We start from the raw sequence: 15,180 nt of genomic DNA on the forward strand, positions 1-15,180 counted from the left end.
AGACTGCTTTCCTTTTCTTTTCCAGGACATTAAAAACTTTACTTCATGAACTAGATGATAATGCTGTACAGAGCACACAGCTGGAATTCAGTAACCTTTGCATTAAAACCATTTTTTAAAGTTAGTATTGAAAACAGTATATTTTCAGGGCACTGACTTCCTAATTAAAAATTTTGAAAGGAAACATTATTTTGTAGCAAAATATATAGATACTGATATTTTGTGTCATACTGATTTGTCACCTATACCAGTCAAAAAATGTTTTAGTGGGTGCCTGTAGTCCCAGCTACTCGGGAGGCTTGAGGCGGGAGAATGGCTTGAACTCAGGAGGCGGAGCTTGCAGTGAGCTGAGATCGCACCACTGCACTCCAGCCTGGGCAACAGAGCGAGATTCCTTCTCAAAAAAAAAAACAAAAATGTTTTAGTTAAATTAATGTGCTATCTTTACATGCTTATGAGGAATATTTTCTCTTTTTAGGACTAATTATTTTTATACAGTAGTTATGACATACCAGTATATAATTCTCTGTCAACAAACAAACCACTTATTTGGTTTTATTTATGCAGACAAAATTTTTCTTTCAGAAAAAGGTATTTTAGGCTGGGCATGGTGGTTCACACCTGTAATCCCAGCACTTTGGGAGGCCGAGGTCTGTGGATCACTTGAGGTTAGGAGTTCACGATCAGATTGGCCCACATGGTGAAACCCCATCTGTATTAAAAATACAAAAATTAGCTGGGTGTGGAGGCACATGCCTGCAATCCCAGCTACTCAGGAGGCTGAGGCAGGAGAATCACTTGAATCTGGGAGGCAGAGGTTGGGGGCAGTGAGCTGAAATCACGCCACTGCACTCTAGCCTGGGCGACAGAGCAAGACTGTCTCAAGGGAAAAAAAAAAAAAAAAATATATATATATATAATATATATATATATAAAGGTATTTTAGTGTAATGCCTTTTTGAAAATGAAACAAGCACTTCAATTGTATGGCTGAAATGTTTCCTTTTAAACATGCATGAGCATTTAAATATTATTTTTAGTTTTTTATAAATGTATTGGATAGAAGCACTTCCACTCACAAAAAGTATTTTCGCTGGCCAGAAGAAATCAAATATTTGGAAAAGATTATTTTTGTGAAAATATTTTAAAGCTATTTTAATATATACTGCAGGCTTTTCTACCAAGGTAAGATTCTGAATGTTCCCAGAGCACTGAATGACTTTTAATCACAATGCTGAGCAGTCTATCTTACAAGATGTTACATATTGATTCACTTGGTTATAAATTCAAAAGTATCCTGTGCTAAAATGTTCATAATCATTAACCATATAAGAGATGAAGCAATAGCATTCTGTTGTCCTCTGACACTCTCTTTCACAGGATCATACTTTTTATCATAGTAATACATATGTGATATCTGGTTAGAGAAGAAAAAAGGGCAGAGAAAGATCAGTGTCTTCATGATAGCAGTTTTCGTTCATCATGTAAGATGATAATGGACTGAACTTAGCAGCTTATAATACAATTTTCATTTTATTTTAAACATATTTTGAATGATATAAAAATATTGATCACAGTGAGTTTTACCAATTGTTGTTGCTATAAAAATGAATGCAGAAACAATATTTTTAGTGGAAATAAATTATATAGTTATTCTTTAAAAAAAAATCACAAGAGAAAAATCTTGGCTGTTTGGTCATTGGTAGAAAACCAGTCTTTACAAGAGGCCTTTTGCAGATGAGCTCCAGTCCATTTCTGTAAAGTTATCCACATGGTTCAGGAAACACAGACTTTTGTCTTTGTTAGAACGGACCCACAAGGGTCTCTCTGTTCACAGACAGTTCTACTGCGGCAACAGTTTTCCATAATAGAAAATCGATGAACTGGAAAACAGTACAGTCTTAGCTCATATGTGGTCTTTTCCAATATGAAGGGACACAACGACACACTTCTTCACTATATGAAAATCCTGGCTCACAAGGCTTCTGGCGGTTTGTACACGGCCGTCTGTAACAGCTAGGAGAACAAACAAGAACACACTTATGTTAAAGATGAAGGCAATGGATTCATGATGCTACCAAGGTATTTCAGTGTTTTTATATTTCAGACTAGAACAAAATTACTAATTTTATGATGAAATTGTTCATAGATTTATAAAAGTTTGTTTCTGCTTAGAATTACATTTCAGAGGAATGGAAAAGCCTTAAAATAAGTCTTGCTTGCTGATATAACAAATGGAAGGAAGGATGAGGTACTGTAAGCATTAGTTCCTTTGAAGTGCTCTTTGCTTCAGGGATGAAAGAAACATAAAACAGAAATTTTGAAAGTGAACATTGAAGGTCTGCTGACTTACTGTGATCACATAAGCATGGCTGAATTCACATGAGTCTGGGACTTGTATGGGACCCAGACTTCCAGGCAATTAAACCCAGCCATGTTGGCAGAACTGTGGTCCTCAGTGAGCAGCCCCACCCTCATTCTTGTGTCTCTATTTGGCAGCTGGCTGCATGATAGTGGCTAACTCTTCCTTTCCACCTGGGCTCCAGGTGAAACAGAGGCATTCTGGGGCAGGGAGGTAAGAGGGACAATACTCAGCAGCAAGGGTCCCCTTCCTCCCATCCTAGACTTCCGGTTTCTAGTAGCAGAGAGAAGACAAATTACCAACTGGTCAATCTGTCCCCTGCCCCATTGCTCCAGTGAATTGAGACCTCATTTTTTGAGATAGAGTCTCCTTCTGTTGCCCAGGCTGGAGTGCAGTGGTGCGATCTCAGCTTACTGCAAGCTCCGCCTCCTGGGCTCAAGTCATTCTTGTGTCTCAGCCTCCTGAGTAGCTGGGATTACAGGTGTGTGTGGCTATGCTTGGCTAAGTTTCTGCATTTTTTGTAGAGCCAGGGTTTTGCCATGTTGGCTGGGCTGGTCTTAAACTCCTGGCCTCAAGTGATGTGTCCACCTTGGCCTCCCAAAGTGCTAGGATTGCAGGTGTGAGTCAATACGCCTAGTGAGAATTGAAGCTATTTTTGAAAAACTTTTTGGAGTATGAGCATGCCTAATGTGTGGGAATAGGTGTAAAGGGAAAAGTGCAAGATGACCAGAGGTGGAAATCGAAAGTATGCTACAAAAATCCCTACATACATTTATTTGGCTCTAGAAAAGCAAGCATGTTTAGTTTTTCTTAAACTTTGCAAATGCGAATTCATAGTTGTGACTACTGGTATTCCTCTACTAAAAAGGGATATGATACTTAATGATCCATAAAAGCTGTTAATTAAGGCAATGAACCAAAGAATATATACTCTGCCCACTGCACTTTGTAATAAATATTAAGAGAGAATGAAGAGAATATAAATTTTCAAAATACGATATTTTCTCTTTTGCTCCAATTTATATCACAAAGTCTGGAATTACACACTTAGAAAAATGAACATATGATGAGTTGCAGTAAACAGAAAGCCTTTTTGAAAGAATGTATACTATTAGGAGAAATGCAATGATAGAAATATTGTCTGTGTTCATGTAAGAATTCTGTAGAAAAGTATGACGGCTGGTTAGTCTGTATGCAGACACAGGAATTTCAGATTTTTCAATGTATACTAAACTCACTCAAGAATTCAATATAAAACATAGTTTAATAAAGCTTAAAAAGATTGAGTGTCTGTATCCTTCTGAAAATACTAGCATATACATTTTTGAAATATCTTTTTGGTTATTACAGTAGGAATATGTAGGTTAAATTGGAATATAGTTCTTTCTCAAAATAAAATGATACTTACGATGCACTTTGCAGTATAAGGGAAGAAAAATATAATCAATGAGATAGCTAGATTCACTAAAGCCTTTTTATGCAGTAGCTGAAATATTAGTTGAGGAAAATCATCAAAAACATACATTACAATAAAGACACAAAACTCTTAATAAAACGATGAACTCGTTATATACTGTGGAAAAACAATAATGAACATTAGTGAAGATAGTAGTAAATAAATGGAATACGAGCTTTTTTTTTGCTAAAAACAACATTATCTTCCCATATGTAAAGAGTGGATGTAAAAGAGTGAAAGTGATTAAGAACAAATGCTCTGAAAATTTAGTAGACAACTAGGAAAGTACAATGTCGCATCATAGAAGAGGTGGGCTGGAAGAAAAAGGCCACGGAAAGGACAGGTTACCTAAGGACACAATTCTCTGTTGGATTTGCCAACTGTGAGGCCAATGAAACTTTAAACAGAGGTTTAACATAGCACTGTAGGCCACAAACCAGGTTACAGTTGGTTGAATACATGGTAGATGAAAGAGGTGAAAACAAATGCCTCATTTTTGAGCAGCTGTGAAGAGGATAGAGCTGGGTTGCTAAAGTATGCTCAGCTTCACAGTAACAGGCTAATAAAATAGAAGAAATTTGGGAACTTTTATAAACTGAAGGGGAAGAAGTAGAGCTGAAGATGTTAAAGTTACAGAAGAAAGAAGGAATGGCATGAAGCAATGTTGAAGGAATGTGGAGAAAATGTCAAACGCACAGGTCTGGCTTAAATAGTAGGATCACCTTATTCTCTGAGATTAAAGAGGAAGAGGTTCAGGGATTAACACTGAATGTGTTTGAGTCCAGCAACTTCATTTTTTTTTTTTCTTGGTGAAGAAGAGTACAAAACCAAGTTTAAGAAATGAGGCTTGGGTACCTTTAACAATATATTCATTTATTTCTCTAATTCTATCAAATACTTAGCTTAAATCTTTTCATTTCCAGGTATAATTCTATAGTCAATGGTACCATCCTATCCTTTGTTTGTAAGTTTTGCATAAAAATTGTCTGCATTTAGAACAGTTGTCCTTAATTATGTCTGAAAACATTATACTTTTTGGTGGGGGTGGAGTGGATTGCCTGTATGTATTTTCAAAACTTCCCACAGGAGCCACTAATCTAGAGTATATTCTGAACTTGGATTTAGTTGTGATCCTCAAGGCTCCCATCTTGCTTTTTTGGAAGTAAATTCAGTCTCATGCATTGGTTAAAAAAAATAATTTTTGGTTAAAAAAAGTAAGATTTTGTCTTTCAGAACTTATTGGCCTCATTCTCACAAGCAATTGTTACTTTGGTTAAGAAAACTGCTTTTAGTTTAGAACATATTTCTAGTAAGAGAAATTAAAACTCTTCATGAGGATCTCTTACCTGCATGTTTGGTGTTGGAACTTCTTTCCTTTTAACAAGCATTTCTGTGGACTTTCTGTACATTCACAGGCACATTTTCCAGGATTTAGGGGTAGATTTCTGGGGCAGGTTCTTTTACATACACACTGGCACGTGTTGTCATCAAATTCTCGGTTGGCCCCACATTGGCTGAGGAAGAGTTTGTTTTTACAGACACACTGGCATGAGTTTCTGTCTAGTTCTTTGTGGGGTCCACAGCTGTCAGGCCGAAGCCCCGCTCTGCAGACACACTGACAGGTCTCTTCATCCAGTTCCTTGTTTGGTCCACAGATGTCATGGAATCCATCTGTTGAGTCTAGACAAACAGTCAGAGCATCTTTACTATACCTTACTTGGTTCTGGGTGGGGCATGAAACAAAAGCTTTTAAAAGCATCTTCCTTTGTATGTTTTCCATCAAAGGATTGTGTACAAACATGAGTATGTTCCTTTACAAAGGAGTTCAAAATAATACCAATGCGAAGTAGAAAATGTACTATTTTTTAGTCACTTATTTCAAAGAATGATGAATATTGTACATGTGGTTTTAATAGTAGAATATGTTAATCACAATATAGACCCTTGGCATTTAGTCTTTAAAACATCATTCTGCTTACCATCTCCGACATCCGAGGGAAACATAAAATCTTCCTGAGCCAGGCATCTGCAGATGTGATTATTCCACATGTAATTGGTGGGGCAAGTCCTGTTTGCCGCCTGGCACCTTTGGAAGAAACAGGTGAGGTTTAGCAATGGTGTGACTGGTACCTAGAAGGGACCATCTCTGCTCACATATGTATCAAAACAATGCTTATAAAAAAGCTTTAAACACATAAGAATTATGAAATAAAATGTGAATGTTTTCTCCCAAACTATCTCTACCCACAACTGCTATCAAATTCCAACCCCAGAGGTGATCACTATTTGTGGTATGGTCATATAGGACACCAGATTTTATCTTTTTAAGGCAAACATGTTGATTTGTATAATCATATAGGGTTTTAGCTTGTGAAATATATAAGGTAAAACCTTTTACTTTGAAATTTCTTTTTTCCATTATGCAATATCTCATGGACATTTTTATAAGTCATTGAATAGAGTTCTGCTCCATTATTTTTAGTGGCTATGTAATATTCCATACAAACGATGTATCATTATTTATTTTATTTATCTCTTAGGTAGCTATCTACATCATTTCCAGTTTTGGCTTTTCCAAGCAATGCTGGATGAAACATCTATGTAAAATGTATCTTTACTAACTTATTTCTGAATCACAGATCCCCATGTTGTAAAGGCTCCAGTAATGCAAAATTTCCACTCTGTACTCCACCAAAAAGTTATCAAAGATATTTTGTTTTGTTGTTGTTCTAGCTCTTTACTTCTTTCCTTCCCTCCCTCCTTTCTTCATTCCCTTCCCCTCCTTTCCCATTTCTTCCCTCCTTTCTTCCTTCTTTTAGTAAAAATTATGAACCTACAGGCTTCAATCAAGTACACCAATTGCTCCTTTGATGGTCCAATGGCCCCACTGTTGCTACCTGAGACCCCTCTCTGTTGGTGCCCACGTGACATGAGCCCTCTCTGGGGTGAACATATATCACAAGCTCAGCTTGCTCATTTTCTCCTCCACACCTGGAATCATCCATTTCTTCAGAAGCCCTAATTCTCTTTGTTGGAAAACAGTGTTTTAGAGGCTATTATTTGAAATCAGAAGTGTTTAGTGCCATCAGATCACATTACTACTAGATCTTTTCAGAGGGCAGAGCTAGAAAAATGCATGAATATCCTGTAGAATGTTTTCCTAGTTAATGTTTACCCAGTAGAAGGATTTTTGGTTTTAAATATCCTAATTTACAGAATACATACCAACTTCTCACTACCTCATTTGATGTTGGTGTAGACATCAAATGGAAGTATTTATTTACGTCTTTCACACTCAATATAATATTGAAAACAACTTTATGTGCTGGAAGAATGTTGAGTTACATTCCAAATTGATAGAACTGAGTAAGAATCCTATGTAGCCATCTTAACATGTGCATTGAGTATAAATAAACAGGCCATTTGCTAAGAAAGTTTTGCAGTCATACTCAGTGTGATAATACATCTTTCTTTTAATAATAGCCTAATAACTCTTACAGCATCACATGAAGGAATTTTTCAATAGAAAAACAAGCAAACCTGCATTTTGCAACCAAAATGCAGCTTCAACATCTTCCTTCAGCTTGAACATCTTTTCTGAAAATTGACCAAAGCTTTCCTGTCCAGCAGTCACTACAGCATCTACTAGACATAGGGAAGGCCTCTTCATTCCTCTTAATATGACAGTTTGTCTAAGATTGCCCGCTTGTCCTCCATCCACCCATCACCTTCTGCAAACAGCAATGACTGATTTGATCCTTCTTTGTCCCTTCTTGAGTTTTTTCAAGAGTCAGGTCTCCTTTAGCACAGTGAAAAACAGTATATTATGGGTCTTTTATTTAAATTTTGACTTTTAACTTTTTGATTGCTGTGTTACTTGCTATGCTATGCCATAAAGTAACAATTTCTCATACAGCATACACACAGTCCATGTAACTAGATACAAAGCAACTGTATGTTAGTAACAGCAATAATTGCTGGATGATTAGGAAACAATATACAATTTAGATTTTATCAAGATAGTTTGTCACTTTTCTACAGGCGTTATTAGGTATCAATTATTTTGCAGGAAAGAGCTATGTTTTGGTTTACCTTCCACTCACTGTAATTGTTACCATTCAGAACAACAGAAATGTGCTCTCAATATCTATTTTTGGGAATAGATTACTGATCTCAAGCAAGAGATTCTTGTGTATATTTTTAGAGAAAACATTTTATACTGTTACCTCCAAATCCAATTAGCATTACTGGATTTTAATGTACTACCTTGACTTCATACTAATAATTTCCATGAAAACCTTGGCTTCTAACCATCTTCATATAAACTGTCATTTGCTTTATCCTGAATATATTATGTACTTTTGTGCTTTTACTTTTGAAAATGTCAAACACGGATGTAATTATAAGAGTTAAGACTATGAGAAAAATGTACAGTCAGAGAAGTTCTGTATCATCAGCAAGTTTCTTTTTTTAGCTTTTTGGTTTATGTTTTCAGGGTATCTTCTTGCCAAAAAATTGTATATATGTTTTTTCTCATTTTGTTACACAGATGATAGCATCCCTTACACACTATTGTAAACCTTTTTTTTTCACTTACCAATATTTCCTGGAGAACATTGTATCTTCCTACTAATTTTAGGGAATTTCAAGGGCAAGTCTCTACTCATTGTACATTTTTGTCATTATTTTCTTGGTTAATCATGAACATATATTGTTCTAGATAAAATGCAGACAGTCAGTACTTATCAATTGTGCAAAACAATATCATTGTTTTGAAAATTTATATCCTCTTGATTGTTAGTATCCTTCCATCAAATAAGTTACAACTTATGTTAAGTTCTATAATAGCAATGCAATTATTCCTGGCTGCATGAAACTCATAATCTTCTTCTATAAATGATGGTACAACCATTTTGGTCATGTTGCTTCAATGTTGATTGATACATGGTTTAATTAACACACTGTCATGTTGGCATCAAGTGGTCATTATACCGTGTTGGTAGAAAGACATCTTTCACTTTACCAACATGTGATTTATACTGCCATTACCTAAACCAGTGCTATTCCAACTGCTGCTTGCAACCCATTAATGAATCACGAAATCAATTACATGGGCTCAGAAATGCATTTTAAAATGTAATAGAATGATATATAATAAAAATAATAAAATACAAACCAATAGAATGCATGTGATACAGACTGGCTCCTAAAGAAAGCACCCTGCTTCAAAAGTGAGGAGCAAGTTCTTGGCATTTAAAACTTCTCATGTAAAAATGGGGGGGGGGGTCAAAATTTTCAAAATATTGTTATTTTAGAATGAAAGGAAACGTGGTCATGATGGACAGAAGGTTTAGTAAAATTTGGTTATCTCCTTTACATTTTAATCTCTAAAGCATTTCTCCTTACTGAAGTTTCTCTTCTAGTTCTGAATATTAAAGTGCGCATAAATACTTTAAAGGTTTATAGTTATGTTTTTTTTTGTATGGTGTATTTAAAAAGACATTGATTCAAAGACATTTTGTCTGCAAAGCAGGGAATTGCACAATTATTTGCAAGGTATATCTATGTTGAGAATCATGTGAATAAACTAACTTTCCTATCCCCCCACTGACCCCACCACACTCACACAGACACAACCACAATTCTGCCTATAACATGTATGAAGGATCTATAAACATGTATAAAGATGCTTTTACCAGACTTGTTTAATTAATTATTTTCACAGCTTCACTTGACTTTGGTTTGGCAGCTATTGCTTTTTGCTCATTAAAATCAGATGACAAAAATATGAGTATATGCGTTTTTCAAACTAAAGAACAATTAACGTTAAAGAAAATCTTACTTTGCATTTGTCTCTCCTTGGAAATATTAACAGATAAATGTGTTCCAAATATGTTCTGCTACATTATATTCTAAATGTTGGTTAATAATTACTAGCTCTTATACTTTGAACATCATAGCAGGCTATTTTGTGCATGCTATTTTTGTGATTCTTTCATATTCTACACTTTTTGGCACTGAGGTTTTCCTACACTTGGAGATTCCTTGACTTCTCAAATTCACATTTAAGGAACTAAAACATGCTATCACCTTTTGTTTGGCCTTAGTCAGAACTGAGCTGAAATGTTATTCTTTTTCAAAGAGCTATAATCTACTATAATCTTTGATACACACACACACACACACACACACACACACACATATATATATAATATTCATGCATTTTTCCAGCTTTATTGAAGTATGATTGATAAATATTGTACATATATAAGTTATACAAAGTGATGTTTTGGTATATGTATACACTGTGAAATGATTACCATGATCAAACTAATTAACATATCCATACCTCAGAGTGTGACGGTGTGTGGGGGGGTGGGAGGGTGTCGTGAGAATACTATTGAGTAGAGTAACTATGCTATACTCTATGTTAGGTCTCCAGAGCATATTCACCTTGTAACTGCAAGTTGTCACCCTCTAACATTTCCCCATGTCCCCCACCCCCAAGATGCTGGTGACCACTCTTCTATTATGTATCTATGAATTCTATTTTCCTAGATTCCATATATAAGGGAGATCAGCAATATGCATCTTTCTATGTCTGGCTTATTTTGCTCAGCATAATTTCCTCCAGGTTATTTCATGTCATTGCAAATGGCAGGATCTTTGTAATACATTTCTAATTGAAAAAAATTAACTGCACCTTGATTTATGTTAAACTACTTATGGATTTACTTCCCCAGATCGCTCTTAAAATACTTCACAGATCATTCAAAATGAATGATAACATTAATTTAATGTGAATTCAATGATAACACATGATGACTTTTTTGAAAAGCACATTATTTCTATAGATAGGAACTGCATTATTAATCAAGTGCTCTCATTGGAAGCTCTTTTAATAAGGTTTTTCACAACAGCACAGCAAATGAAAATTTGGCTTACTATGCGGCACCTATGGCTCCATAGCTGTGTCCCTCAAACAGCCTTCCTACGCCTAGTCTTGTTTAATGGGAAGTGTGAGCCACTAGCATTAGTGAAACCCATGTTTCAAGGCAGGTACCATGAGCGCTCATATCCTCCTTCAGAGCATCTTCATGTTTCCAGTGGGTTCTCCAACGGGATGTCCTGTACCTTATTCAAGAAACACATAGGCCGGGCGCGGTGGCTCACGCCTGTCATCCCTGCACTTTGCAGGGGCCGAGGCGGGTGGATCACGAGGTCAGGAGATCGAGACCATCCTGGCTTACACGGCGAAACCCCGTCTCTACCAGAAATACAAAAAATTAGCCTGGCGTGGTGGCGGGCACCTGTAGTCCCAGCTACTTGGGAGGCTGAGGCAGGAGAATGGTGTGAACCTGGGAGGTGGAGCTTGCAGTGAGCTGAGATCACACCACTGCACTCCAGCCTGAGTGACAGAGCAAGATTCTGACTCAAAAGAAAAAAAGAAACAAGTAAGCGAAATCTGACTATAGTAATAATCTTGATAAATAGCAAAATAGGGTTTTGGTTTTCAAATGCCAACTGCTGATGTTATCTGAACTTGAAACCTGTAATTATATTATGAAGAATATAGATACAGACCCTTCTTGCCCAAGCTTTCTGTCTGAATAGCAGCTGAAAGAGCAACTATATTCTTTCATTGTCAGAGCCACAGAACGCTGGGTAAAAATGCTTCAACAATTTTGTACTAAATGTCTTTGAACTGTCGTGTTCATCTTGAGTTTGTTATGCCTGATGCTTGTATACACTTGACTATGTACACAGAGACTGATTTGCTTATACTTTGGAAACAGCAGTTAATAGTGAATGGAAAGTGGTTAAGTAAAGGTGGCCTTTATATTCAACATTATTAAGTAACTTCTTCAGTATTACAGGTAGAAATCAGAAATACATACATTTTAGGTTTCATATAAATTGTTAAAAAGGCACATGCTTAATAGTATGTATCAAAGAACACATAGACTTATCTTCCGTTCTATTGATTTTTATTGATTCCGCATGAACTTGTGTTTGTGTCTGTTGTGTTACTGTTTGGTTGTGTTCCATTAGTCTACTGACAGGGAGAACAGTGGACAGAGCTGGGGTTTGTTCAGACATTAAAGGAAAAGATGGTGAGTAGGATGAATCAATGAAAACTCCATAGTTGTAACAATTTTGCCAGTCTTAATATTTGAAAGGCTAATACAATCATTGCATTAATGTAAAACGTGGGTTTAGGCTGGGCATGCTGGCTTACGCCTGTAATCCCAGCAGTTTGGGAGGTCGAGATGGGCAGATCACCTGAGGTCAGGAGTTTGACACAAGCCTGGCCAATATGGCGAAACCCCATCTCTACTAAAAATATACAAATTAGCCAGGTGTGGTGGCACGTGCCTGTAATCCCAGTTACTCAGGAGGCTGAGGCGGGAGAATCACTGGAACCCGAGAGGCAGAGGATGCAGTGAGCTGAGATCACATCATTGCACTCTAGCCTGGGCAACAGCATGAGACTCTCAAAAAAAAAATTGTGTTTATATGTTTAATTTTTTCCTTTTTGTCTGAGTATAAATTAAGCAGTAATCTGTCACATACAAAAGCTCACCTAGTCTGAGACTGACTTGGATATAAAACATGTCACATTGTGTGGTCACCAACTGGCTAAGTACAGGATTTAATTGAGTTGGAAAGCCACCAGAACTGGGAATGGGGACACAGGGAGAGTAGGATAAGTATGGAAGTTTGTGATTTTCTGCTCTATTATTTTTTATATTTTCTTGGATATATAAGCTTGAGAGAAGTATTGGCAGGTTGAAACAACGGAAATTCCATGGTAACTGGATTTATCAGCTTGTCATATAATTCAAGGATAAGTAACCAGGAATTAAGAAAAAAGGTCCTTCAACAACAGCCTCTGGTCTTATTACCTTGTAACAGCCACACGTCATTAACAGAAAAACAAAAACAAACCAATGATGACAATAAAAACATGCTATGAGGGTATAAGAGTTGATATGACATCAAAGTGGCTGGTTGATGCCAGGAATACAGGGGAGGGAGAAATGAACAGGTGGAACATGGAGACTTTTAGGGCAGTAAAAGTATTCTTCATGATACTGTAATGATAGACACGTCATTTATACATTTGTCAAAATCCACAGAACTTACACCCAAAAAAGAGGGAACCCTAATGTAAGCTATGGATTTTAGTTAACAATAACATGTCAGTACTGATTCCTCAACTGTAGCAAATGTACCATGCTAGCTCAAGATGTTAAAAATAGAGGAAATTTGTGGAAGAGGATACGATGTTATATGAAAAATCTCTATACTTTCTGCTTTTTCTGTAAACCAAAATGGTTAAAAAATGTCTATTAAATTTTAGAAAACAACTGGTAAATCTGGTCTGATATTTATTAACAAAAATTGTCCATGTGTTTGGTTGAATGTAACTTTAAACTTTATGACAATCTTTGATCTAATAGTGCCCAATTCTAGGCAAATCACTGCCATAATCTCAGTGCAGAGATATATTGATGCAATCTCCTCAGCTGTATATATTTTGCTGTTATTTCTCACAATCTATCAGTAAGTCATAGGAATGTGGTGCTTTCAATTATCGTGTTTTAGAAGGTAGAAACGAGACTGTCCAAAGGCAGGCAAACTATATATCAAAGTTACCTTCCCTTTAGAAAAATAGTAATGCTGACAGCCTGGAATCTCTTTCCTGAGTTCCACTGGTAAATCCATTCATATCAACAGGTGATCTTTTGAAGTGTGAGACAATGTTTAGATAATGAGCTTTGTAGGAAAGAGGATGAACAGACATATGACTTATGATTTCAAAAATAACTGCATATGGACATAAAGATTTTGAACTGGCAAAGAGGATAATTTCAGGGCTTACTAAAGATGCATATTTTAAAATGCCAAAAAACGGTAGTTTCTGATAATTTAGTACAAGACTGTGGTCCAGTTAACTGGAAGCTGAGCTATCTCTCCATTTCTGCTCTGATACAGTTTATTAAATTAATGTCATTATGCTATTTTGCTTCATTCTTTTTTGGTGAAGCGATAATGTATAACCTTCAAATTAAAAAGGAAAGAGTGAAGCATTATGGCTAAAAGTAAAACTCATGTATATTTAAGTATCTAGGCATTTGGACTGAGGATCTGTTAAAGATTAATAGACCAAAGACATTGAGATCTCAAGTTCCAAATCAAAGATTTCCTTGGCTATAAATCTACTCTATTCCTTGGAAATAAGATGTGTTCTCATAAGAATAAAATCTTCTTAAACAAACCCTAGTAAGTGTAACTTCTTGCAAGCAAGTAACTTTTACTGAGTAAACAATGTCAACATTTTAATAAAAGAAATAAAAGGCAACAAATAAATAAATATGCAAATTAGCCTTCACACTAGGTTTATTCATTTTTTTCTTATCTTTTTTCATCCTTTTTCTCTTTTCCACCACAATGTGACTATCTTCCAAATTGCAATAATACCTATCTTCTATATTTATTATCCATTAAAAATAATTCAAGATTTCTTGGCTATGCTGAACATCGTCTTGTCATTCATTCCTCTACCCAGAAACAACTTTTGCTCCCCTAATACCTCTACAGAATAGGTGACATTTGCTAGGCTGGTGCCCAAAGCTTTAGAATCACAGCACTGTCTTTTCATTTAATACCAATTGCTTTCACAGCTCAAGATCCAAATTAATCTGGTTTATTAACTGTCCTCAGAACGTGTTATTTTCTTACATCTTTAGGGACATTGTTCATGCTAACCAAGTAATTAATAAATTTAGCACTATTAACTTCAAGGTCCTTGTCTATTTGACACCACTCTCTCCTCGTTCATTGTACTCTCTTGCTAATCTGTAGTGTATGTTGACTTCGCTATAGTACATTGTCACAGAACAAAGAAAAGAACATAAAAGCTTGTGTTTATTTATTTAATGGAATGCTATATAGTTATTAAATGAGTAAACCAAGTCTATAGATAGCAATATGACTGTATCTGTAAAACATAATCTCAAGAGAAAAAAAGTATTGCCAACATTTTAACTTAAAATACACAACACTCAAAGCTGCACTGTATAATATCTCCTGGTATGTTAATACATCCAGATGCCATAAAAATAGAGAGGAGTGAGAATAATACAATGTTCGAGTGGTGGTTACTTCTGGAAATGAAGCGTGAAGAATGATGACTGGGGATTTGGGTTGTATCTTTAGTAAATATGACAAAATAGTTGTTACATTTCAAATTTTGGTAGAAGGGCACTTTTTTGTTTTGTTTTTGTTTTGCCCTTGGTATTTGATATTTTTTAATTTATAGAAGTCAATCATAAAGAAAATGTGGTATACATACACA

The 15,180-nt window shown here is 35.8% G+C and overlaps 1 protein-coding gene across 1 annotated transcript in view; it reads right to left on the minus strand.

The window, feature by feature from the left end:
* Positions 1–1,514: 1,514 nt before the first annotated feature.
* Positions 1,515–15,180, minus strand: part of VEGFC (vascular endothelial growth factor C) — a 120,159-nt gene continuing 106,493 nt past the window's right edge. The window contains exons 5-7 of the mRNA XM_033215746.1: positions 5,798–5,904; positions 5,165–5,498; positions 1,515–2,016 (exon numbers count right to left, since the gene is read on the minus strand). Of these exons, the coding sequence (XP_033071637.1) occupies positions 1,902–2,016; positions 5,165–5,498; positions 5,798–5,904 (556 nt within the window). The 3' untranslated portion in view covers positions 1,515–1,901. The remainder of the gene's footprint in view (positions 2,017–5,164; positions 5,499–5,797; positions 5,905–15,180) is intronic.

The sequence above is a fragment of the Trachypithecus francoisi genome, unplaced genomic scaffold (assembly GCF_009764315.1).
Source record: "Trachypithecus francoisi isolate TF-2019V2 unplaced genomic scaffold, Tfra_2.0 Lachesis_group1, whole genome shotgun sequence".
In the NCBI taxonomy this organism is placed as follows: Eukaryota; Metazoa; Chordata; class Mammalia; order Primates; family Cercopithecidae; genus Trachypithecus; species Trachypithecus francoisi.